At 34.1% G+C, this 25,452-nt stretch overlaps 1 protein-coding gene across 3 annotated transcripts in view; it reads right to left on the bottom strand.

The window, feature by feature from the left end:
• Nucleotides 1-259: 259 nt before the first annotated feature.
• LOC131079685 (uncharacterized) overlaps nucleotides 260-25,452 on the bottom strand; it is a 58,825-nt gene continuing 33,632 nt past the window's right edge. For 2 of the 3 annotated variants that reach the window (XM_058017708.2, XM_058017709.2), the window contains exons 12-24: nucleotides 13,783-14,367; nucleotides 13,302-13,696; nucleotides 12,997-13,101; nucleotides 12,220-12,510; nucleotides 10,784-10,900; nucleotides 10,385-10,567; nucleotides 9,830-9,946; nucleotides 9,446-9,667; nucleotides 9,099-9,266; nucleotides 8,757-8,924; nucleotides 8,228-8,395; nucleotides 7,941-8,081; nucleotides 260-1,060 (exon numbers count right to left, since the gene is read on the bottom strand). In XM_058017708.2, coding sequence (XP_057873691.2) covers nucleotides 508-1,060; nucleotides 7,941-8,081; nucleotides 8,228-8,395; nucleotides 8,757-8,924; nucleotides 9,099-9,266; nucleotides 9,446-9,667; nucleotides 9,830-9,946; nucleotides 10,385-10,567; nucleotides 10,784-10,900; nucleotides 12,220-12,510; nucleotides 12,997-13,101; nucleotides 13,302-13,696; nucleotides 13,783-14,367 — 3,213 coding nt within the window. In that variant the 3' untranslated portion in view covers nucleotides 260-507. Of the gene's footprint in view, nucleotides 1,061-7,940; nucleotides 8,082-8,227; nucleotides 8,396-8,756; nucleotides 8,925-9,098; nucleotides 9,267-9,445; nucleotides 9,668-9,829; nucleotides 9,947-10,384; nucleotides 10,568-10,783; nucleotides 10,901-12,219; nucleotides 12,511-12,996; nucleotides 13,102-13,301; nucleotides 13,697-13,782; nucleotides 14,368-25,452 lie in introns of those variants that run through there. The other variant, XM_059211131.1, reaches the window with a different exon arrangement.

The raw sequence follows: 25,452 nt of genomic DNA, 5'->3' as shown, positions 1-25,452 counted from the left end.
CCATATGCAATACTGCTTAATTCAATTAAAAAACTATTTGAGCTCTTTTACTGACCTAAAGGAAAGTAAAAATGTAAATTTAAATTAATTTCATATCCGTGAGATCTTGCTCTGCTCAAGACCCCAGACTGAAAATAAACTATGATAAAGAGAGAAACGGGCAATTATAAGACTAAACATAAAATTATTAGAAAGAAAAAAAACCTGTTAGAAACAGAAAATGATAAAGGATTGAAATACGAACTCAACTTATAAAACTTGCCTGAAAGGAATATCTAATAACACAGATGCCACGATAAAGAAACATCCAAATGAACATCGTAGGAATATCCAGCTCTGTGCAGAAAATCATTCTCTGCTTAAGATTATAATCTTGATATTAATTCAATGACCAGTATTTACAGAATCATAGCAGCCAACAAACTGCTACCTCATATACAAAAAAAAGACAGCACCAATAACTTACATATCACTGGAAACAGAGTTAGTTGACTTCACTTGTTCTTTCTAATCATCATCTTCAATGATCATGTTCAGCCTCCTCCTTCCCCGCCTTGACAAACCTACATCTTCCAACGTTTCCATATCAGCCTCTTCATCGACAAGAAAACTATTATCCTTGTGCAATGATAGTTTTTCTTCCAAGCTATCTTCTTCCATGTCATTTAACAAATTTGTATCTTTCAGTGTTTTTGTTGCTGCAGCCTCTTCACCCAGAGATAAATCATCATCCTTAGCTTTTAATAATTTTTCTTTCAAATTATCTTCTTCCAAATTATCTTCTAACAAAATTGTATCTTCCAGAATTTCAGTACCAGCCTCTTCATTTACAAGAGGATGTAAATTTTCTTCTAAGTTAGTTTCTAATATATCGTCTTCAAATGAATTTGAATCTTCAAGCATTTCAGTACCAGCCCCTTCATTGGCAAGAGAACCATTATTCTTGCCATTTGATATGTTTTCATTTGAATTATCAGCTAAGTTCACTAGAGATTGGTCTGCAATCTTAATTCTGCCAGCTTTGCCATTTTCAATGCTCAGCCGCCTTTTTAACCTGCCCCTGCATTAAGACATCAATTAGATTTTTTCAGAACTAGCAGTTCTTAAAAAAATTGAAACGTTGCAGCACTCTATATAATTTGTGGGTTTTAAACTTTGTTAATCTTAGAACTGGAAGCATTCTAGTAAATATAAAGCGTATTATCCAAGTTACTGAAATTAGTATCATTAATTTCAACAAAAATAGAAGTGCCATCTGCAAATTGCACAACAATAATTGAATCTCTCAAAGGTAATCTCAACTCCTTAACAGCAGTACAAGAGACAAGTCTCTTGACAAAAAAATGAATAGACTGAGCAACCAACGCAAAGATATAGGGAACAAAAGGACACGTTGGATTGGGTCATGGGGAAAGTTAATCTTAAAATTATGAAATGGCAAGGCTGACTTCTTTCTTTGGCTGGACAGTTTCAAGTGTCATAAAAAATAACAAAAAATATTTTGCCATGCAATGTATCTCTTCCTGTTGATTAATGGCTTCCTCTAAGATTAACTAGCTTAATAAACTCGTTGAAAGCTTCCTTTGGTCTGATGGTAGAGAAACTAGAAAACGTAAAGCTATCTCCTACGATCAATGTATCAGGCCTAGAAGTTTGAGGGCAAGGGTTTGCAAGATAGTTTTCTTCGTGGTGTTTCTCTTACAAGTAAATGGGTTATCAAAGCTTTGCAAGATGATGAGCCTTGAAAATTCTTGACATTTAATATTTCTAATAGTGTTCCTAAGCAAAGTCAAAAATGGTTTGGGCATTATCATTGGGACATTTTGTTCGGTAAGTTTGATATTAAGCCTTTTAACTGCTATTTTCGGTTAAATTATGAAGAATTGATTATTTGTTAAGGAATTCACTAAAGGTCATGAGATCTATATACATATGCTCATATGAAAAGTTAAATAAATATTTATTTAAACCAACAAGCCCATATGACTGCCATCTATACGATTTTATGCAGCTATCAAGACATATGCAAAATGCTTCCAAATTCGTTCCAAAGAGCTTGGAAAGCATTTCAAAGCTTGGAGCATGTTTACATTGTCCCATTTGAGACCCTTCCACGGTGAACCATCTATTCTTGTAATGCATTGCATTCAACATGCCAAAAAACTTTGTTGCCAACATATCCTTTGTAAAAGGCATCGATTTCCAAAATATCCACTACTTTGAGTGGAGCCTGCCAATATATTCTAAGACCAAAATATTCCAAAGGATATTCCTTGGAGAAGTTTCCCCAAAACTAGCCATTATTATTGCACATCACAATTTCAGAGCTCAATCGCAACAATCATATTATCCCACATCTAGAGTCGCAACGAGGTGCATTCTTTTTAAATTGACTTGTTTTTTCAACACCAACGTGATGGTACTCTCCTTTTCCAATAAGTTTGCCTTAATTCAAAATATTCAGTTCTCTCAAAATCCCTATTGAATCCCCACTTTTTTAGCATATTTTTAGCACTTCCCACTCATACAAGAACATATTTTGGTTAAAGTTTTTTTGAAAGTGCCTAACTTCTCTAGCAAAATTCAGATCTAGCATCATTATAGTTTATTTAGTAGATAAAAATGTTTTTGCTCATTTTTATTGTTGGGAGGTGAAATCTGTCTACAACTGGCTCTAACCGACATGGCCACCGATCTAAATAAGAAAGTTAATTTTAACTCATCGGTGTGGTCTCCATATTGACCAATAAGGTCGATGACATCTCTATTTTTGAGGTTTACTACTCTAGAGGCCCTATGTTCGACAACCAAATGACACAAGGTCCAAAAATTTATGATGGATGTCAAGGCCTGGTTGGGTTCTTGACATGGTGACTTGGTTTAAGTACAACCAGGTCATATTGACACATTGGATCAACCATAAATTTAATTGAGACATTCTATCCTTCCAACTATGAACACGATTTGTATATACTTTGTGAAAAGAAAGTCACATATGCCTATACAAAGTTACATGTACGAATGCAACCAAGGATATTACTCTCATTGCCAAGTCTAACTCTATTCTAATTCTTACGTTCAAGGCCAAATTACAGGAACACTTATTTAGCAACACTTGATGTTGCATCCAATCAAGTAGAGTTAGCAAAACTAAAATTTGTTGCCCATTCCAATGCTACTTGACCTTCATTTTTCCTAACAGTTCCAAATCATCTACTTCTCCTTCAATTGGCAATAAATATGACAAATTCATAATTATTGTACAAAAGGGGGTGCATGACAGGTCTGAATGTTTAAAATTTATGAACAAGACATTAATTGTGGAATCCCTTGATGAGAAAACATCAACCATTCCCATCATGACTTCTACAGATGTTACAGCTTATGTTGAGTTCAAATGTCAACTAAATAATGTTCACCTTACACACAACTTTTCAATGAATCGTATCATTGGCGATGCTAACAGAAGAACATGGTTTCAATGTCTATAATCAATAAATTGCATTTGTCAACAGACCCAAATGCTCATCCATATGCACTTGAATGGAAGGATAAATGTTCATCTTCACCAATCATGCACGTGTGCGCTATGTTTGGCTTATGTTCCTAAGTTTATTGACAAAGTCAATTATGATGTGCCTAGGATAGATTGTTATGGGCATGGCATGTCGCTCAAATATCCCCTATTATTATCAATGGACCCACGTGCTCATATATATGCACTTGGATGAGAGGATAAAAGTTCATCTTCACCAATCATGCACACATGCACTATCTTTTGCTTTTGGTCCTCAGTTTGTTGACAAAGTCAATTGTGATGTGCCTAGGATGGATTGTTATGACTTGTTGCCCAATATCCTATATTAATATGATGGGAAGCTCACCACACTATATTTAACTACACATTGCAACAAGATAATAAAAAAAAAACATCAGATATACTAAACACACAAGCAATTTACCACTCAGTGTAGAGAAGCCTCTTCTCTAAGAATCAATGCACAACTTGGTGCATCTAGTTCCATAGTAGAATCTATAGCGAGAGTCACATATGTCCTATTGGATAAAAGTGTTGATCCTAATTTGTAGTCATCCAAATAGGTATCTCAAGATTCTACAGCACTTCCACCACTAAGAGCAAACAATCACACCCCATCATTGCTTCTTATTGTTCCTCATGCTCCATTGCATTACAAAACAACCGACGAAAGCCATTTTTGTGGTTTGTTAAGCCCTTTAGTCTACCTACCACTTTCTTCTAATTGATGCAACATGTCTTTTGCATCAACCTTTCTAATTGGTCTATTGCTCAAGCATCCCATTCTTGCCTTGGATTTGTCACTGATGTTCCAAGACTTCAAATGGCATGTCCTCTTTTTTTGGTTTGTTTAGCCTTTTGGGCTTCCTCCCACCACTTTCTTATAATTGACGCAACATGTCTTCTAAATCAACCTTTATAATTGGTCTATCGCTCAAGCATCCCATTCTTGCCTTGGATTTGCCATTGATGTTCCAAGACTTCAAATGGCCTCTACTCAAGTTGCAAATCATTGGTTCTCAACTTCACAAATCACATATTTTTGGAGTTTCTTCGATTATTTGCTCTACCGATTGTTTGCTCTACTCTAAGTTCATCTTCGATAGTTCAATGTTTACCTTGCCTTTGATTCAATGGATGAATACCAAGTTTTCATAACAAAGGCCCATACTAATTTATAACATAGTATATGCCTCACCTATTCTCCTAGTTCTTAATCTCTCACAACACATCAAGATCGACATAAGTGGTTCACTCCATACTCTTTTGTCCATCTTATGGCATTCCTTTAGAAACTTGTTAAAATACCATCTTGGAATTCCTATCTACAACAATTTTTCATGGACATCAATCTCCACCGAGGGACACTTCCAACCTTGGTCAATTGTTTGAGTCTTTTCTAGATGACTCCTTGACTTCCCTCCCCACCTCGAGTTTAAATTTCCACACTTAAGTCTTCCAACTTACTAACGATACAATGTTTGGGCACCTCTTCAGCAATCTTCAACATTCAATTTCTTCCACTCTATGATCATTTGGGATTTTCATACTCCACAAGAGTCGATGCCTTGCAACCTTGTCAGCATGCAGCATGCTGATCTTCACTTCTTGTCATATGGTGCCACTTGGCTATGGGCCCTCTGGTCCATGAAGGTACCACATCGTACCTTGATCCCACACAAGGTCCACTTCTACTTCAAGCCAATGATTTTCTCGCCAGTTGCTATCTCAACATCATCTAGGCTCCTTTGTGTTTCAACACATTAGAATCCAAAAATATTATTGGGAAGAGATGAAGATTCACAATGCATAATTTAAAGATGTAAATGATATTCAAATTTATGATCAAGTCTGCAGTTGTATATTATTATTATTCTTTTACTGATATTTTCTGTTACTTCTTATGTCACAGATTGCTGAAGATAACATTAATTATTTCTATGCATCTACAGCACTTCATTGACATATACTTATAGGCCATGCCCACCGATCAAGGCATGCCTTGACCGGTCATCTCTTTTGCCATGCCCGATCAAGACATGTCTTGATCGGTGCATAGGCACCGCTTCACTTAAGATTACCATATTAACATGTTATACCGATAACTATCGGTCACGTCATTTAACATATTAAACCGATTACCAATCAGGTCACGTCAAATAGTATAATTAACCGATTAACAATCGGGGCACATCAAGTAATATAATCATCTGATAAATGATCGGGTTATGTCAAATATAATCATCAGATAGCCGATCGGTATAATGTGCGATTAAGATGATAACTATTATAGTTATCATATGATAGCATCAATCGATGCTATCATATGATAGCTATGATAGTTATAAGTCTGGTCTGATCTTATTACAATCACAGCATGAGTAATATGATTATAGTATGATCGATCATGCATATAAGATGATTATAACAAGTTCATTTATTTAAACATGAGGTCTACATTTAGATTGTAGTTATATTGATAAGGTAGATGATTGAATGAGAGATAAATGAAGTCTCTCATTCAATCATTTATCTTACTGAAGCTACAAAGTTTCAACAAAAGATTATAGACCTTAGCATAGGATTATTCTATTTTTCTATTAGTTTATCTAAGTAACATTTACAAATCAAAAGTCAAAAGTAAGACCACATTTTTAGGAGGTTCGCTTAAGTTTGTTATTTGTTAGTTTTTTTGTGGCTTTTAGAATCTATTCTTTTAACTTGTACTTCACATTGAATTTAGACAATTATTATTAAATCTTGTAATTTTGGCATATATCATGCCTATATATTTCTGTATATTTCCTCCTCAAAAAAATCAAGTTTGCACTTTATTTTTTGTAGAGATTATTGTCTCCTTTGTGCTGAATTTGATCTGACTTCTGCTCCACTTGATTCCGCATCACAGGATGACCATGAACATATCTAAGGAACAAAAGGATCCCAAGAATAATGCCAATATTGTCACATCATATCCTGGGACTTGAGGCAAATTAATAGTGAGTGGAATCTTTGGACATAGCAATAGCATTAGCTATACATTTACAATTTCAATGTGTCTGGGATTTTAACTATCTTTTCTAATTTGTAGTCAACGGATAGATATGTTATACTATTTATGTTTTCCCATTAGACAATTCAATTTATTTAAAACAATGAAATTTCCACAGTTCATAATGTCATCTTGGTAATCTTTCTGGATTTGATGATAAAAAATTCTACAGTCAAATCCAGAAAAATTACTGAGCTTCATTGTATTGTTTTTACTTTCAGTCTCACAGATATCAACATTCGAATGTAATATAAAGAAATTGTTATTTAAACTGTGATCCATTTTTAATTATGGATCAACATCAAATGATGAGTATGTATAGATAGACAGAGAATTCAAAGCAGCTACCATTTTCTATTGTATAATGTAGATGACAATAGATATGATGATTCTTCTATCTTGCATTTAGTGTTTATTTGTATTTAGTTATTAAGAATATATTTCTTCGATCTTGGAATTATTATATATGTGTTTAATTAGTAAAATTAGTCAGTCGTATGTTACTTATTAGTTATCACAAATGAGTAAATCCTAAAGTTTTTACATTTTTATCTATGTCCACCGTCCCGACCTAAAATCTTCATATAACAATTGGTCTCCTACATTTTTGGATAAATCAAAAAGCAAAAATTTCACTTGCTGTAATACCATTGAGTTCTACATTATACTCCAAGGCTTTATCTGTCATTGATAGGCCTCGCTAAGTCATGTGAATATATTAGGAACCTTACCTATCCTAATGTATAGTCGCTGTTATGTATTTCTGCCACTTCTATAAACATAAATATTATAGCTATTTTATCTGGAATCAACTGTATTAACCTTTATTTTCCTTTGTGGTAAAATACTAAAATATAAACAACAAACCTGAATATCTTCAATAGATGGGATCCTCATTAAATATATGAAAAACAGGAGAGTAGAACCAGCCACTGAAGGGTTATGCAGTCACACACTGGAGTAACTCGTTCATATAAGTAAGTTTCTATACATGTTAAGAATATTGCTCTTGGAGCAGTTCTCAAAACACAAAGAAAGGCAATAACTCCCAATATTAGGATTCAGTGCCTCTTGGTTTAACCATATTCAGTGTGACCATACTAATTTTAAAAAAAGGTTTAACAGCCCATTCGATGTTTCTTACATCTTCTGTTTCTGTATTAAAATAATCATGTTTGACATAATTGCCACGCAATGTAATTATTAGAAACCTTGCACCATTTAGAATTAATATTAGGATATGTGTGGATAAGAAAATGCCAAAACTGCTTTGCCTCTGAATGCAAGAAATTTCTTTTTTTAAATGGAAATATTGAAATGGAAATCTTGCAAAAAAGGATGTAAGCTTACTTCAATAAATGTGTAACTGTCAGAGGAGTCTCATGTGCTGTGTCATCTTCAACTGCCTCCTTTGTTCTTGTTTCATTATCCTTCACAAGCTTATCATATGCCTCGGCCACCTTTCCTTTAGATAGTCTCATATTTGGAGATCTGAAAGTCAGTCTCATTGTCAAGACCTCCATGTTTGAAGGACAGATCTTGATATGGAAAAAGGTCTAAACAAGATCTACAAAGAAAATAATGAGATTATATGAAACATAAATGTAAATACAACATTGGCAAAAGCATTATCATACCTCCCTAATTTTGTTATAAGCAACTCATCATCTGAATTCTCTTCAACTTCTGGCACAGATACAATATTATCATCCTTATCCCTGCAATGCTCTGCAATTCCAGATTCCCTGACAGGCTCATTATACACTTCCGACACCTTTATTTCCTGTCGTTTAATCTTCTGGGTCCTGCAGGCAAATTCATTTTCAAATGACTCTATTACAATCAGATGTCTGTTGTTTGGAATACATCTTGATATGGGAAAGTTTAGGTAGTGTTGCATTTCTAATTGCAAATAAAGAAAACCATACAACTTATAATTAAGAATCATAGAACTACTGGAGAAAGCCCAAAATATTATTAAAATTTAGTTATAGGTGATTAATGGTAGAGATGTCATCTTCATATGCTAATTATGGGCTATCAACATTCTCATCACTTCACTTTACCAGGATAAATCATGTGATACACCAATTCTAAATGCTAATCAATCCAGCTTGTGACTAACAAATTGACATGGAAAGTTTTCAAAGGAGGAATAAGAATTACTTCAATAAACTTGTCATAAGAGTCTCATTTTCTGTATCATCTTCAACTCTCTCCCTTGCCGCAGTTTTATCATCCTGGTGGAGGAAATCCTCATCAAATACAGGTTCCTTCAGAGGTTTTTTACATGCATTGGTCATCTTTCCCTTTGATAATCTGGTATTCTGAGACCTGAAAGTCAGCATCAGTATTTCTACTCCAGTTATTACTTTGGACAAAGCTTTATTGTGAAAAGTTTCTAGCTTTGTTTCAAGTTTTCAACTAATGCAAATAGAGAAGATATCACGAAAAATAAACTATTATGGAAACATTGATAAAGTAAAAGTTAACATGCATTGATACTACCTCTTTAAACTGGAATTAAGTAATTCGTCATCTGAGTCACCTTCATCCACCAAGTCTGATACAAGCTTATCAACCTTATCACTATAGTGCTCAACCATTCCAGATTTCTCGACAGGTTCATTCAATGCTTCAGACAGCTTTCTCTTCTGATGTCTAATATTTTGGGATCTGCAGGTCAATGTCATTTATTATTAACTTTATTATGTCCCTTTGCCTATTTTCCAGAAAGATGATTTGATCAGGAAAGATCATGTTGCTCATATTTAGCTGTATCTTCACATTGCATGCAAGTGAAAGCATGTAAACTGTAAATTCAGATTTAAACATTGGAAAAAGTAGTAAAATACTTTGATAGCATAGACATAAGTGGCTCATGATCTGAGTCATCTTCATATTCCACCCCTGCTAAATTTTCAGCATGCTTAACATTGGCTTGCTCTCCAATACAAGATTTCTGTTTTTTTGAGCTGACTTTGAGGCCAAACAGTGTAAGCTTACGCTTGACTTGAATTACAGGCAGACCAAGTCTTTCAGCAATTAGATGACTACACTGTCTGTTTTCTTTGTTCCTACAGAAAACCCAAAAAATTAGAATGCACAAACATTTGTGAAGACTGTCGAATACTGGTTTACACCAATCTAAGAAATTAATGACTTCCCATCATTTATTCTTAAATAAATTTATAACATGTTTCAAGCTAAATATACAGATGACGTGCAGAAAAACTTACTGCTCAAAAAGTTCCTTCATTAGACGTTCCTGCTCCTCGCTAAAAACATAACTCTTCCTCTTCTTGGGAGAGTTCTTATTCCTATCTTTTGTGGAAGACTTTTGCTTGTCAGATGTTCTGCAAGAAAATTTATGTTAAAAGGTTTCTTAAAAAAGGAAAATAACATCTCCACAAAAATTAAAGAGAACCAGATAAACATGATGAGGATTGGCAGTTGTTATCAAAAACTCACAAACAGTAGAGTGGAATACATTGTGTTTACAATGTGTATGACAAATGTTAAGCTATCATGTTTTTCCATACAGTTCAGGCTGAAGGATCAGCTTATAGGGTATTATATGAGATCCACAGAAACCATTCATGCTGTTCCAAACAGAGCAGATAACATTGTACTTTTCTTGATTAAATTCTAAATACAATATGTTTAGAGTTATACTTTAGCTATCCTTTCAAGCTATCTCTAAAATGTTTGTAGGTTCTTTTTTCATCACATACTGCAATTACTAGTTACAAAACAAATTGTTTGTCATAGAAAATTTGGGAAAGGCTAGGTACTTCAATAAGTCGGTTCCCAGTGGTTCTTCATTCATGTTATCTTCATCTCGCAGCTCTACCCTTACTTTCCTTTTTCTTGAGATAGCCTTAAGGCCAAGCAGCTTGAGCTTAATATTAATTTGTGATACTGACAGGCCTAGTGATTCTGCAATCAAATGGCTGCACTCTCTCTTTTCTTTGTGCCTGCAGAAGACATGATACAATGAAAGATTAGAACACTATGAGAATCATGGTAGCCTTAGAGTACTGCTAGCTAAGCCAAATACTGACATCCAATTAAAACTAATTTCCATGAAAAAACGTAACAGCAAAACAGCTTCAAAGAAGAGGAAGAGCAAATTAAACAACACTAAATCATGTTTTAAGGCATACGAAGAAAAGGTCTGCTGAAAAACTTACTGCTCAAAAAGCTCCTTTATTAGAGCTTCTTGCTCCTCACTAAAAACAAAGCTCTTCCTCTTCTTGGGAGATTTCTTGTTCTTGTCTTTTATGGGAAACTTTTGCTTCTCAGAAGCTCTGCAAGAAGAATTGCAGCAAACTCCTATATAAGAAATAAAAACAAAAACAAAAAAATATTCGAAAATAGATCTACATAGATGTGTTAGAAAGATTTAGGAGGACATATTGTTACCATATGTCAACAGGCTGTAAAGATTAAATTAAGGTTGCGTAGTGTGGATATTTAAATATTGTCAGTATGCTTGATCATATTAACATATTATAAATAGGGAGCGCTTTTAAAGAGGAAAGATTCAACAAGATTTTCTTAAGTATGTGTTGTTGTGTATTTCCTTATCTAAATCTAGGGCATGGGTGAGCAATTGATAAGAGTTTTTGCTAACAAACAAGTGGATGGAACTCTGTCAGCCTTTACCAGTTCAACACTAGAGTTGCTGAAGCTTACGAGATAAACTTAAAAACAGAAAAGTGAAAATCTAGCAGAGAGCAATTAAGAAACTAAAAAAAAAAAAAAATTAATGATCTTGCTGAGAATGATGAAAAAATATGTTGAAGTTGGAAATAACAAAATACAAGTTACCAGAGCAACATTAAGAAAAGTCAGAGAAGCATACGGTGAACAAAGTTACAAAATTTTGAGGTTTTACTGTGTGGATTGAACGTTTCTTCAGTGTTATATGCATTTGATTATGCAGAAGGCATGACTATCTAACGGACGAATACAGGGCAGTATCATGCCACAAGAATGTGTGTTGTGTTTATTTGCACTAGAATTTTGTCAGGCTTCTTTGGGGTATGAAGTTTGGGAAAAAGGATACAGATCATAGAGAAGTAGAATGAGGTTTTGATATTATTGGTAAATACCTGGGGATTAAATATTTAAAAGGTTATCATATTGTTCAAAAGGTTAAAATGAGCTTGAACATAGCATGCATGCAAATTTGTGAAGTTCAAGAGTTGTGGATGAATGAGAAATTTAAATCATTGTAACTCATATATATCAAGCTTAACATGATGGAAAACTCTTGGACCTTGAAGCAAATCTACTGTATGACTGTAATTATTGTTTGCGATGTACACTATCTAGAACTCAATAGAAAGGTTCAATATATCTCATGCTAACGAAGGCTGTGGCTATCATCACAATTATATTTCATGGTGGAACAGAAAAAAATGTGTAAATCTGATTTCAAATATATTTTAGCTTGGTTTAATATCTTTTGCATAACATTTAACCAGATACTCTTTGATCATCCTTCCATACAATATGAATATGTTCTTTCTGGAGCTCTCATACTTCAAAACTAAATATTTTTTATTAGCTCTATAGTGAAAAAATAGGCATCAGAAAAACATGACATGAGATTGGAAGATACTTCAATGAATCATTTTGTTGAATCTCATGTTCTGACTCATCCTCAGATTCCAAAAAGAGTCTTCTCCTGTAAGTTTTCCCAGCTTCAGCTGAACTAGGCTTGTCTTGTACATCTTCTTCACTCTCATCATTTTCATCACTAAGCAACTTGTCAATTCCTGATTTGTGCTTGCTTGATGCAAGTTTGAGACCGAGCTGCTTAAGTTTACGAGAAACTTGGACTGTTGAAAACTTTCCATTCGGATCAAGTGCCTCTGCAATCATAAAGCTACATCTTCTACTTTCTTTATACCTGCACAAAGCCAAATAAGATATATTTTATAAAGCATGGTGATAAAGTAAGAGTTCAATTTAGAGAAAGCAACCTTAATGCAGGTGACATTTAATGTTCTCCAAAGAAAGTGATTTGAGCTAAACGAAACTTACACAAGCAGACAAGCATTAAAATGATGAAGAATCTACCACTATCATCATTCTCAGCAATCAATCCTTATTTGTAGCACAACCATTGCTTCTAACACAATCCTAGCTATTTTTTTGGTGTATATTCTCAGACTGGGTTCTCTACAAATTATAATGAAAAAATTGCACCTGAAGAAAAATAGTCTGCAATTTCACATTAAGGATCCATAATTCCTCCTACGCACTATAACCTAATATTCTTATAAATACAAAGCTTTATCCCAACATGTTCAGGAGCTAACAATATATCATCTTAACAGACATGAAACAAGTCAACCATTTCATAGAAGTACACAAGGAAATAAAAATTGCTTACTGCTCAAAAAGCTCTTTGATTCGAGCTTCTTCCTCTTCACTGAAAATAAAGCTCTTCCTCTTTTTCGGAGATTTCCTTATCTGTTCTTTTGTATAAGTCTCCTTCCTAAAGAGTCTCAAAAGATAGTATTTTAGAAACTCTTAAAAACTGAAAATTATGCTCAATCTGTTAATGTTATTAACCAGAAATAACCAAAATTAGAAGCAATTACCAAGAATGACATTCTAGTCAAAGAATGCACGCAACACAAAAAAAAAAAAAAATTGTCAATCCTATACTGCCAGTTAAATAAGACAGTTACATACTCGTGATTATCAAGTTCACTGAAAGGCATATCGGCCTCATCATCACCAAGGGCATCAGCAATATTTTTCTTATATGGCACCTCTGTGCTTTGCCGTTTATTAATCCCGTCAGCTTCATCATCACCCAAAGCATTAGCAATGTTTTTTTGCATGGAATGGTCCCATTTGTTCTTCCATTTGTTCACCTGAGACAATAACTGATCTGTGCTAATCATGTCGCACTCTCTGCGAGTCTTCCAGAAGAGTATCTCAACAAAAAGAAAAGGCTGATCCTTCAACTTTTTGAAAAAACCATGCAATATCTTTGTGAGGAACTGGACAATATTTTTATATTCCTCTGACTGTAATGTCCTCTGATCTGAGAGAATCTCATAAAACAGAGAAAATAGTGATAGCTGCACAAAACATGATAAGGTAAAATACCAGAATACTAAAACATTCCTGAACCTTATTCAAAGCACATCTTAAGGTTAAAATAGACCTGATAAAGCATTGGTTCCAACATACAGTCATCACAAATACGCTGCAACATGCGAATTATATAATGATTTGTAGCAGCGGAATTTTTCTTGTAGAACATGAGTAACCAACAGTAATTTCGAACAACATGGTTGTCAGCAAAGGAGATTATAAACTTCTGGATATCAAAATCTGCTTCAACTCTGTCAACTCTGTTGCCCCGATCATCATCTTCTGAGTTGCTTTCTCCATCATCCAGTGAGTTAATTGTTCCATTTTGGGTGTTCTTTTCCAAGAATTCTATTTCTTCTTCACATTCATCGGCATTCTCCAAGGAGATTTTGTGCTGCACTCTTCCATTGTCATCAGATTTGGATATTCTGTTGTGTTCGTCCACATCATCCATATGCATTTCTGTGCTTGATCCCTCTTCATGAAATTTTGCTGTATTATTCATCACCTGTTCATTAGAGTCGGATCTCTTCTCACTTCCAATTTCACTGGCGTTAGATGAGATCTCATTGTCTCTGGATTGTACTGGAACTTGTTCCTGCTGATTACCAGCCAGCTTTTTCTTCTTCCTGCCTCTTCGAGATTTCTTGAGAACCTGGAATGGAAAACTTAAATTAGTTACTTCAAATAAGGGTAAGAAACGTTTGCACATTCTGATTGAACCATAGTCACAAGTGCACTGAGCCAGGACAACAGAAAAGATGTCAACACTATCCATTCTATTCTCTCATCTTGCTCTCTTCTTCCTGATGATGGATTGTGGAGTTTGGTCCAAAACGTTGAGGAGATCAACTCACACAGTTAATATATGAAGCTATGCACAAAACATCATGTACTTTGAAAATAATATGTCTACAACAGAAAAGATGTCAACACCATCCATTATTACTTCAACAAGCAGAAAATTAAAACCATCTATCTACCCTAGAAGATGATGGCAGAAATTGAAATGTGCTGTTTGACTTTTCAACTGTAAAAAATGTATACATATACGAAATAATAAACAATGCAAGTGATTTTACTTATGGAACATAATTTATGGCTTGATGCCATTAGAAAACTGATCCAGGGATTAAAGTTGAAGATTACTCATCATTTTAGAGTGGTTTAAGTTGCTTGATTCTAAATTTTAACATTGCGTCCATATTGAACATGTCCTGCCTTTTTACTGCTACCACATGCAACATAATCAAGACTTAATTGTACCAACCAAAGCAAAGGCAATGTAGCAATGGGATTTTATAGAATGAACTTCTTGACAAACTTGCTGAAAATCGAAACAATCTATGAAACTAAAGAGAATGTATGCAAATTAATTGAAACCTGAATGATTTGACAAATTGATCGTAATAACTTAATAAGTTATGGCAGCTTGCAAAGAACTTGATATCATGCTTGCTAAAAAATAGCCAGTTTATATCATTTTTTCAGAAACAGCTACTCAAATTAGATTGAGAATCAGCCAATATCATATAAAATATGCATAACAATTGTTGTTTAAACCAAACCCAACAAACATATATGCAGCAAGAAAATACTGGATATTCAATTGAAATTACAATATTAAATACATAAACTTGGCTAGCGATTGTATACTATCTAACAAAGGCGTGACATGAACTACCATAAAATAGATTTCAAATGAAAAAAAGATTCTATATATGTATCTCTTAAACTTAAACTTGCTTGGCGATTGTATTCTATCTAACAAAGCCGTGACATGAACTACCATAAGATAGATTTCAAATGAAAAAAAAGGTTCTATACATGTATCTCTTAAACTTAAACTTGACTGGCAATTGTATACTATCTAACAAAGGCATGACATGAACTACCATAATATAGATTTCAAATGAAAAAAGGTTCTATACATGTATCTCTTAAACTTAAACTTGACTGGCGATTGTATACTATCTAACAGAGGCAAGACATGAACTACCATAAGATAGATTTCAAATGAAAAAAAGGTTCTATACATGTATCTCTTAAACTTATACAGAGTACAGTAGCCGGAAACTCCTGTGTCCCTTCCTGGGCCCGCGTATCCCTGTATCCGAAACGGATATGTATCTGATGCAGCCCGGATATGCGTTGGATACTGTGCCCATGCATGCCCACAAAACCTTGATTTCCAACCGTGCCAAATACTATGTGATTTGATTTTTCCAAAATTTGATATAAATCTTCTCAAATTTAAGTTAAAACTACTTCATTCATGCAATTAAAAAAAAAAAATGGTATAAACAAAACTTACATTAAATGAGAATTATCTTCCAATGCAACTCTACTATTTTTGCATATTGTAAATTTTTAAATCGCCTTATAATTATTTATATAGCAATTGTGTGTCTATATTGCTTTTGAAGTAATGAAAATCTCCTCTAATAACTTAAAAAATTGAGTTAAATGTGTACATGTTTTTACTTTTTTATGAATGTCGTATCCAGCCGTATCCATATTGGGGGTCTTAAAAGATGACCGTATCCATATCCGTATTTGTATCCATATCCGTGTCCAAGCAACTTCGATACAGAGTCTGCAAAATTACTCATTTAACCCAATTACAAATTGTCCATAAGATCCTTACCATGCGTATCCACTATCCAGAAAAAAAATTCTTAATAACTCAATCAAACTAAGACAACCCCATAGTCCATGAAGTTAACCTTACGACCCTCATTTCAGTTCCTGTCATAGTTATCGCAAAGTCTATTGTCTTTCTCTCCTCCAAATCTGGAGACAATCAAGCTAGCTGATATTGATTAATACACTTTTTGACACAGAAGTTAATCCTCACCCTATAAGATGTGTAGAGTCTCTAATACCTCATAATTTGTTACTCTGCTTCTAGGGAAATGAACATAGCTTTCTTCATGGTTACAATGAATATTTCCTTCTATATATCTACAGGATAATGGTGGCAAACATCATGCTTGGTACTTCCTTTCAAACTGATAATGAATTAAGTCCGGTAGATGAACCTCCTCTAACTCACATTATTTTCAAAATCTTCAATATATTCAATGAACCAAATTTGATATAGATGCGCCAACTGACTGAAGAATGATGAATCCTTCCTTCCATCATAATGCCTGGATAACTCATCGCCAAATATGTTCCGACTGAGAAATTTGTCTCCTTTGGGCTTGAGGTCTCCTTAGCTGGGATAACTCTTCTGGAGATTTTTCACACTGGATTTCTTTAGGGTAATTCCTTGTAGTACAAGCTTCTTTTTTAAATTATATTTTTAGTTAACTTTTGCTTCCATTAATATTACAACATAATGCAATTAATTTCAGAACTTGAGTAATTTCTAATACAAATTATCGTAAAGAAGTACCACAAGATGATTAAGCAAGGATCATCGAGTTGAGAAGACATTGCAATCACCTCTCATACTTAAAGAAAGTATCATATGTTGAAGAAAATCATAGAGATTCTCCTTCAAAAACTAGGAGTTCCCATTTAAGTTTCCAAAACTATGAAAATATTAGCCTAAAGCCCATCAAAAAGAGCAGCCCTGTGCCAATAAACCAATCCCTGTTCAACATTGATCGAAAACAGAGATCAGGATAGAAAAACAGCCTTATGAAAGTGATGCGACTGCTGACAAACTTGATCATTGGTTAGCAAGGTTGAACAACTTCAATTATATTTCATTTTGCATCAAATTAATAAAGAATCGCAAATCCCTTTTGCAAGGTTAAAATTGACTAGGCATACATTAACATAAGTGAAAGTGAAGTTTATTCATTGACTATGACAAGCTTACCAACATTTTGTAAACGGATTGAATTTGAACAAATAATTAAGAAGCAAGCTTATCATATTTGTTATTAAGAGGAAAGGTTTAATAATTGGTAAATTTAAGCCAAAAATAAAACAAAAGTGTGCATGATTGTCCAAGCAAATTACACAAAGAGAATGTCCAAACAAGCAAAGATGTGTAAACTGTGACACCATGTTGAAGAAAATTGGAGGGCTTAAAAGTCATCTAAGGAAGCCTTTTTTTGACAAGCATCATGATCATCCAAGCAAATTGTGCAAAAAGGACGTCCAAACAAGCAAAGATGTGCAAACTGTAACATCATGTTGAAGTACATTGGAGAGCTTCAAAGTCATCTAAGGAAGCCTTTTTTTGATAAGCATAAGGATATTTACAAGTTTCTATTCCCAAGCCCATTATCTTGAGATGGGCATGAAGGTTCCATAATACCCTTCACTAAGGAGAAAGGCAAATGGAAAGGTAAGCATGATGCTAACGCAGTAATTTCAAAGAAAAAAATTTCTGATATGTTGTGTATTTTAGATGTTGATAGTTATATAAGAACAAAAAGTAAGAGATGAACACAAAGGTGATATTTTAGTTCACCACCAAGTGAGGCACCAATTCAGTGAATGAAAACCTCCTTGCATAAGCATTCTCTGATTGTTATTGTGCATAAAAAAAAGGATTCATGGAAGATGTGTATAACGTAGGCCTTGAATAATAAACCATCAAGAATAGATACCATCTTCCACATATCCACAACTTTTTCAACCAAGTTCAGCATGCCAAATACTTTACAAAGTTGGAAACGAAATCCAAGTATGATCAAGTAAAAATCAAGGAGAACTTGTGGAAAACAACATTCAGTAGGGAAAGGTTTGTACAAGTTGCTCTTTTTCTTTTGGTCTGTATAATGCTCTTCTACTTTCATGAGGTTGATTCTATGAGGTATTAACACTATTTATAGATACAAGTGCCAATGTTTATTTTGATCATATTTTGGCTTTCGGCAAAATTTATGAGCATTCAAGGAATGGAAACAAGTTCTGTGAGCCTTTCAGAATAAGAAATTTCAGCTCAACTAAAAAAAAAAAATGAATTCCTGCAGCAATCACTTGTCTATTTAAATTTTAAAGCATGTAGTTAGAGATGGAGTAAAGAATTAATCTAAATAAAACGTCAAAGCCATTTGAAAGTGGCCCAATCCTTCCAATGTATCCAATAGAAATAACTTTATAAAACAGTTCCATACTCGAGAAAGTCCAACTCATTCTCTGCAATAGTAACATCTTTCCATTCAATGGTAAATCTTTACTTGAAATGTTGTTGATTTGAAGCATAAAAGCACCAATGTACTGGTTTTAGCATCATCTGATTTGCTGCTTGTTATTTAAGGTGGTAATTGACACAAGTGAGTAGGCTATGACAGTTGTTTTGTTACAAGGAGGAGATAAGTTCGTTAAAATTCAGACCTTTTCCATTTATATTGCAGATACAATAAGGGAATGTATCCTCTTGTCCAAGGAATTTAGAAATAGAATCACTATCAAATGAAAAAAGAAACCATCATCGGCATTGATCACAGACTCTTCTAATTTTTGCAAGCACAATCAAAAGTTTGGTAAGAATTACACTATAAACAAATAGATTTTGTTGTTTCAAAATACAACATATCTGTTAAAATAATATTAATATCATCTATAATGGTCATCTTCTATTTTTAGAAGTCATCTTAGTTGTCGACATATTTAGCTATTTAGCTTTTTAGTCGACTTATTTAGCTTTTTATTATTTAGCCTTTTAAGCTATATTTAGCTTTTTAAGCTTTTTAGCTTATTTGATTTCACTTTAACGACTAGTTCTATTTATAGAACATTGTCTTGTAACTTCTATATATACGTGTATATCGTTCAATGTGATTATCCGATTATTGAATCATTCATTCAATTTATTTTTCATGGTATCAGAGTGGGTCAATGGGATTTTTTAAAATTTGGCGAATTTTTTAATAAAAATTTATGGCCTTCTTTCTGAAATATTTTCCAGATTTTTTTTTTGTTGTTTTTTTATTAAAAAACGATTTTGTTTTTCTGAAGGCTTTTTGAGGGTTTCAAGGGATTCTGGTTCGTGGGCGAATTTCTTTGTGCTGGGCCGCAGTTCATTTTTTTTAGGGTTCTAGAGATTTTCGAGCCTGCAACCTGGAGGTTTTCTTTTGTAGATTGAAAATTTTCCTAGGGTTTCTGCAATTTTCGACTAGGGTTTTGACCCTTCAGTTCAAGCCAAAATTTTATTCTGGTTGCAAATCCTTGGTGGATTTTTCGAGACCTCAACTGGGTCGTTGTCAAATTATTTTGGGTGCATCATTTTCTGTGCCTCGATTTTTGAGCCATTGGATCTACATTCTATTATTAGATTTTTGGTGGGTTTTTCAAGAGCTTTTTTGGGTTGGTCTCAGATTTTTCTGGGTGCCTCGTTTTCCATGCCTCAAACTTTGTGCAAGCAAATTTGCCTTGGAATTTAAAAACAGTTCGCAATTTCTGCCAATTCTGTGGACATCGGAAATTTTGCTGTCTTCTAGGCACTATTTATGCTGTTTTAAGTTTGCAGAAAATTTTAATTTTTGGGTTTCTTCCAAACCTCGAAATTTGCACCTTGGAATTCGTGCCATAATTCTCCTCCAAGGTTTCAAGTTTTTTCAGCAGCTGCTTCTATTCTGATTTTTTTTAAATTAGATTCTTTTCTCTCTTGCTTTCACTCAATTGATCTCATTCAACCTCGATTTCCATGATGGCATCTTTGACCAACATCATGTTGGAACACAATCAGAAGTTCAGTGGCCTCAACCACAACACTTGGAAACAATGCATGTTCACAATATCTAAATATCGTTACCTTTATCAGATTGATTTAGGCCAGACCTCATCTAACAGGTCCCAAGGTTTTCACGATTTTTTCCTGAAAAATTGTCTATCGGTTTTCTAATTTTTTCCACAAAAAATCATGGGAGGGTTTTCACGATATTTTCCTCAAAAATTGTTCGTAGGGTTTATAATTTTCCCTTAAAATTTATCTCATCAGTAATCCGCGACATTCACGCAATATTTTAGTTATCTGGGTTTTATCGTTTTTTTTCCACAAAAACGATGATTTGTAACCTCAGATTTCTTGGTTTTTCGGTTTTCTCCTCAAAATCGTAAATTCTCTTTTCGAGGGTTCCTATTTTAGGGTTTAGAATTTTTTCCTTAAAAATTATTATCTGTCATCCGCAAAGCTTGCATGGGATTTCTAGGTTTTCACGATTTTTTCTTCAAAAATTGTTTGCTGGTTTTTACAATTTTTTCCTCAAAAATCATCTGTAATATGCGAAATTCGCGTGGGATTTGTGATTCGTGAAGTTCTCTGGTTTTGATCGATTTTTCTCCTCAAAAATCAAACTTTGTTGCAATTGGTTTGGGTTGCACCTACCAGGGCGAACATCTACAACTGTGGTATCTTGCAGTCAGTTTTGGAGTTGGTACTCTTCTGCAAAAGGGTTTGCTGATTTTTTTCTCAAAATCATGGTTTCAATCTTCAGTAATTCGTGTGTGCTAAATCTCTAATTCGCGTGTGAAGGCTACATTAGATTGGATGGCTTTTAGTACTCTTGGTCATTTACATTCTGCAGATCCTGGGAGGGTCTCAGTAGCAACAGAGTGTTCTTTGCATTTGTGATCAAAACACCTGCAGTGTCTTTTGTAAGGTATTGAGTACGATGACCATTAGCGAGGGTGTTAAAATAATATTAATATCTTCTATAATGGTCATCTTCTATTTTTAACAGTCATATTAGTTGTCGACTTATTTAGCTTTTTATTATTTAGGCCTTTAAGCTATATTTAGCTTTTTAAGCTTTTTAGCTTTATTTGATTTCACTTTAACGACTGGTTCTATTTATAGAACATCGTCTTGTAACTTCTATATATACATGTGTATATTGTTCAATGTGATTATCTGATTATTGAATCATTCATTCAATTTATTTTTCAATATATGTATCTTGTCATATAAAGTATATATGTGATGTTAAGTAGTGTTATTAGGTAGATAACTCATAGAGATAAATGGACAGTGTGAGAGCTACCAAAAAGTTCATTGACCTAATTGATGTACTATGTAGATAGCTTGTATAAGAAGCTACTCATTTTGTTATAAATAAGGGTTTACTCATCTCTACATATATAATATAAATCAATCAGTCATGTCTACATATCATTATAATATTTGTGGTTTATCACATCTTTTGGAGAAACATTTCCTCCATTATCTCCTTTGATTTGCAGGTGTTATCATCTATTTTGTTTATTGCTACTTAAGTGTTTATAGGTATGCTACATGGAATATGGGAACCAAGTTTTGGTTTATAGGGCAAAAAAAGAGCCATATGTTGCAGATGCAATGATGTTCTGCTGGGGTGTCACATTGAATAGAAGTATTTAGGCTGAAAAGAAAACCCAAAGCCATTTCTAACAAACCTTCATACATCAATGTTGGAGCTCTCTAAAGGATGATTTAGCTTTGGCGAGTTGTTTTTGAGTCCTCCAGAAAACTGTGAATTTTAGAAACTTGACTTCAATGGGTCATAACTTTCTGAAACTTGATTTCAATGGATCATAACATTCTGCTCAAGTATCTAATTGAGGTGTTTTTTGTTTGAAGCAGACTTGAAAAAAATTTAAATTAGTGGATTTTTGTAAGTTTTTCTATAGTATTGAGAGAGACAAAATAGTTTGCAAGAGACCCATTTTCACTATTAAAAACCCTAAAGGTATGAATAAAATGTTGAAAAGAATATCAAAGGCCTTAATGAATTTAAGGTTCATTTAGATAATGCATTAGAACATGATAAACAAGTTCAAGGATATTTACATCCAGTGATAAGAAGATTTCTTTTGGGTAAGTGAGGATAGCTATTTGAGCTCGTCTTTTACTAGAAAAATTATCTTACACCTATGCTTGGTGATTCTCCTCCTTTATGTGGTTATTTTTCTAATGAAGGTGATGTACAAGAGGTGATATAATCCTCCACTTTCTTTATGTATTCTTCTATGATAAACTTTTGATGAAGACAGTGCATAGGTGGAATACGTTAAGTAAGAGAACATACAAGGTATTCACAAAGAAGAAACAAAAGAAGCTATCCATTTTAGAACATCTTTTTTCTAAGATGTTTCAATATGTAATTGTAATGCTTTTGGCACTCCCTCAGCTAGACCCGCTCCACATGTTGCCACAAAATGTGATTAATGTCGAAGAGAGTTGATGATGTTTTGGTTGAAACATACATTGATCCATATGATACCCATGAGCATCTACATAAAAATGATTTCTTCAAATTCATTGAAATAGGGCATTGTGAAATACTTTATTCATTCGAGTGGTTGGATATGACCATCTTCAAGTGAAGAATAAAGAAATAGAAGAATAAGATATATGAGAGCACTTCTATTCAGTCCTCAAGCTTTGGAGACAAGGCTTCCCAAGGGAGAGAACATGTTGTGCTTCTAACACATCATATTTTGTTATGGAATGTAAATGAGCTTTATTTTTATAAAGATCATATTTGTCACATGTAGCAGGTAGTGCTAAGTAACATTATTAGGTAGATAATTAATAAAGGTCAATGAATTATGCAAAAAGCTACTAGACAGTTTACTGAACTTAGTTCATGTGGTATGTAGGTAGCTTGTAGAAGAAGCTACCTATTTTGTTATAAATAAAGATTTATCCCTCTCTACATAATGAATCAGTCAATCCATCATTTGGTAGTGCAAGTGCCCCCATATTTTTGTATTTTGTGTGGTTGTGCTTTCTAGGATTGTACTTAAATTACAGTTCTCTCGCCACAACTTCATCTGGTTATCAAGCATAAGGAAGGTGCCACTAACAAAATGCCTTAGTTTGTCTAGAGTTAGACCACCTTTAATTTCAGCTTTGGGCATTATATCTCAACTTGAATCATTTCTCATGAGGTATATGGTGAAGAATACAAGTATAATGCAGATTTTAGAGAAAGAGACCTGGCATTTATGGGCAAAATTTACATTTGCAAGAAGGTTTATTCTACAAGCTGGCAATGCTTTGTGTGCCTAAAGAGAGTAGAGTTCAACTAATAAGGAGGGTTAAGACTTGCTTTTTCAAACAAGAGAAAATATATTGATAAAGAGTAATAAGTATAAAACCTCTCACATTATAACTACCATGGGTAGGTGGAGTGGGTAGAACAAAGTACATGCTAATAAGCTATTACATGGATACAAAAAAATACCCAATAACCAGCAAGACGAAAAGTATTTCACTAGAAAGAAAAAGAATACAGAAAGCCCACAGAAAAAGACACAAACAAAAAGGATAGCCAAAATAAGTCAAAAATATGATACAAAAGCAACATGATAGGATTAGTTCTCTGAGTGAATGGAAGGATGCCCTGATCCACTACAAGATCTGGAGGTAAATGTTTTCAGCCTATTGAGGATGAGGAGTCGCTTCTGCCTTTTGTTAATGTGTAATACCTATATTCATAGAGAGCATCATCATACCTTTTCTTGGCAAGGTTTGTCATAAGTACAGCTTCAATCTTCTTGGCAAGGTCCCTCTAAGGAAACCTTCAATAATTTTAATGCAACGACATTGGTGCTGATCACGGCCACAAGAAACTTGTGACTAGATGCCATATGAAAGGTACAGTTGGTTAGCATAAGGGCATTCCACCCATTTCCCTTCACTTCTTTAGTCAGGCCCATCATAGCAAATTCAAGGTTTATGAATCACTGATTATGGTGGTGGTATTTATCTTAATCTCAAAGTCATGACAATCCCAAAGGGATATTAGGGAGTTGGAATGAGCAAAGAGCTCTCAAGGTAAGTGGGGAGACCATGCCCCCATTGCATCTAACGATTGTGAAATTCATATTGTTAGTTAACAAAGTCTGGATGGTTTTGAAGAAGATAAGCAATAAAAGAGAAGTTGCCTTAAAAGGGAATTAGAGGGTTTACTACGTCATTATGCCTAGAGCCATGTGAGATGAAGCCAGAAGTCTAGCAGAAAATTCTCCTAGTGTAAATACTCTTGTGGGTTAAAATATTGGGGCAATGTGACAAAGAAGAGGCTTGGGAAGAAAGTGTAGAAAATCGGAGTGAAACTAATAAGTACCGAGAGAGGATTTATTCAAAGGGATTTGGGGTTGTGAACAAGGAAAGATGAGAGATGACCCGTCGTCAATTCCAATTGAACCATGAGAGGGGGTTCCAAACTACGACATGATGGAGAGTTTCCTATAATAGACCTTGATAGGAGCTGTTTTCATGGGAGAGGTCAATAAATTTACTTTGTTGCACTATCTTTATTGCTTTGAACAAGAATCTAGGCCAACTCCTAAGAAAAAAGTCATCCCATCATAAGGTTGAATAGAATCTAGCTTGAGCTTTTGGAACATTGTGTATTAAATATATTGAGGCATGCTACGAGGAGCATCCTTCAATATATTGTGAATGGAGGAGTCAGTGGATGTTTTGATGAGGTGTCCAACATGGGGAAATCCAAGTGGTAGCAAGGTGTTGAAAAATTAATCTCAAATGCACCATGATTTGTAAGTATAGAGCCAATCCTCATTGTCACTGAATAGCCAATAGAATCGGTATGTTCTATTTTACGATTCATTGTTTCAAAAGAAAATGAAAACAAGCATTAACCCTATTAGCCAAAGTTTGGGTGACCAAGGAATGAGGGAGTTGAGTTGTATGCATGAGCAAGTATACTATTCACACAAATTTGTTGTCTAATGGAAGCAGTACGGTGGTTTGCTAGAGCACATTGAAGAGCCATCTAATGGATCAACGATTAGGACGTATCACCATTATAGACAAGGGTTAGCT

This window comes from Cryptomeria japonica, chromosome 9 (genome assembly GCF_030272615.1).
Source record: "Cryptomeria japonica chromosome 9, Sugi_1.0, whole genome shotgun sequence".
NCBI classification, from domain to species: domain Eukaryota; kingdom Viridiplantae; phylum Streptophyta; class Pinopsida; order Cupressales; family Cupressaceae; genus Cryptomeria; species Cryptomeria japonica.
Note: the sequence above shows the minus strand (reverse complement) of the source record. Positions and strands in the feature narration are given on the sequence as shown.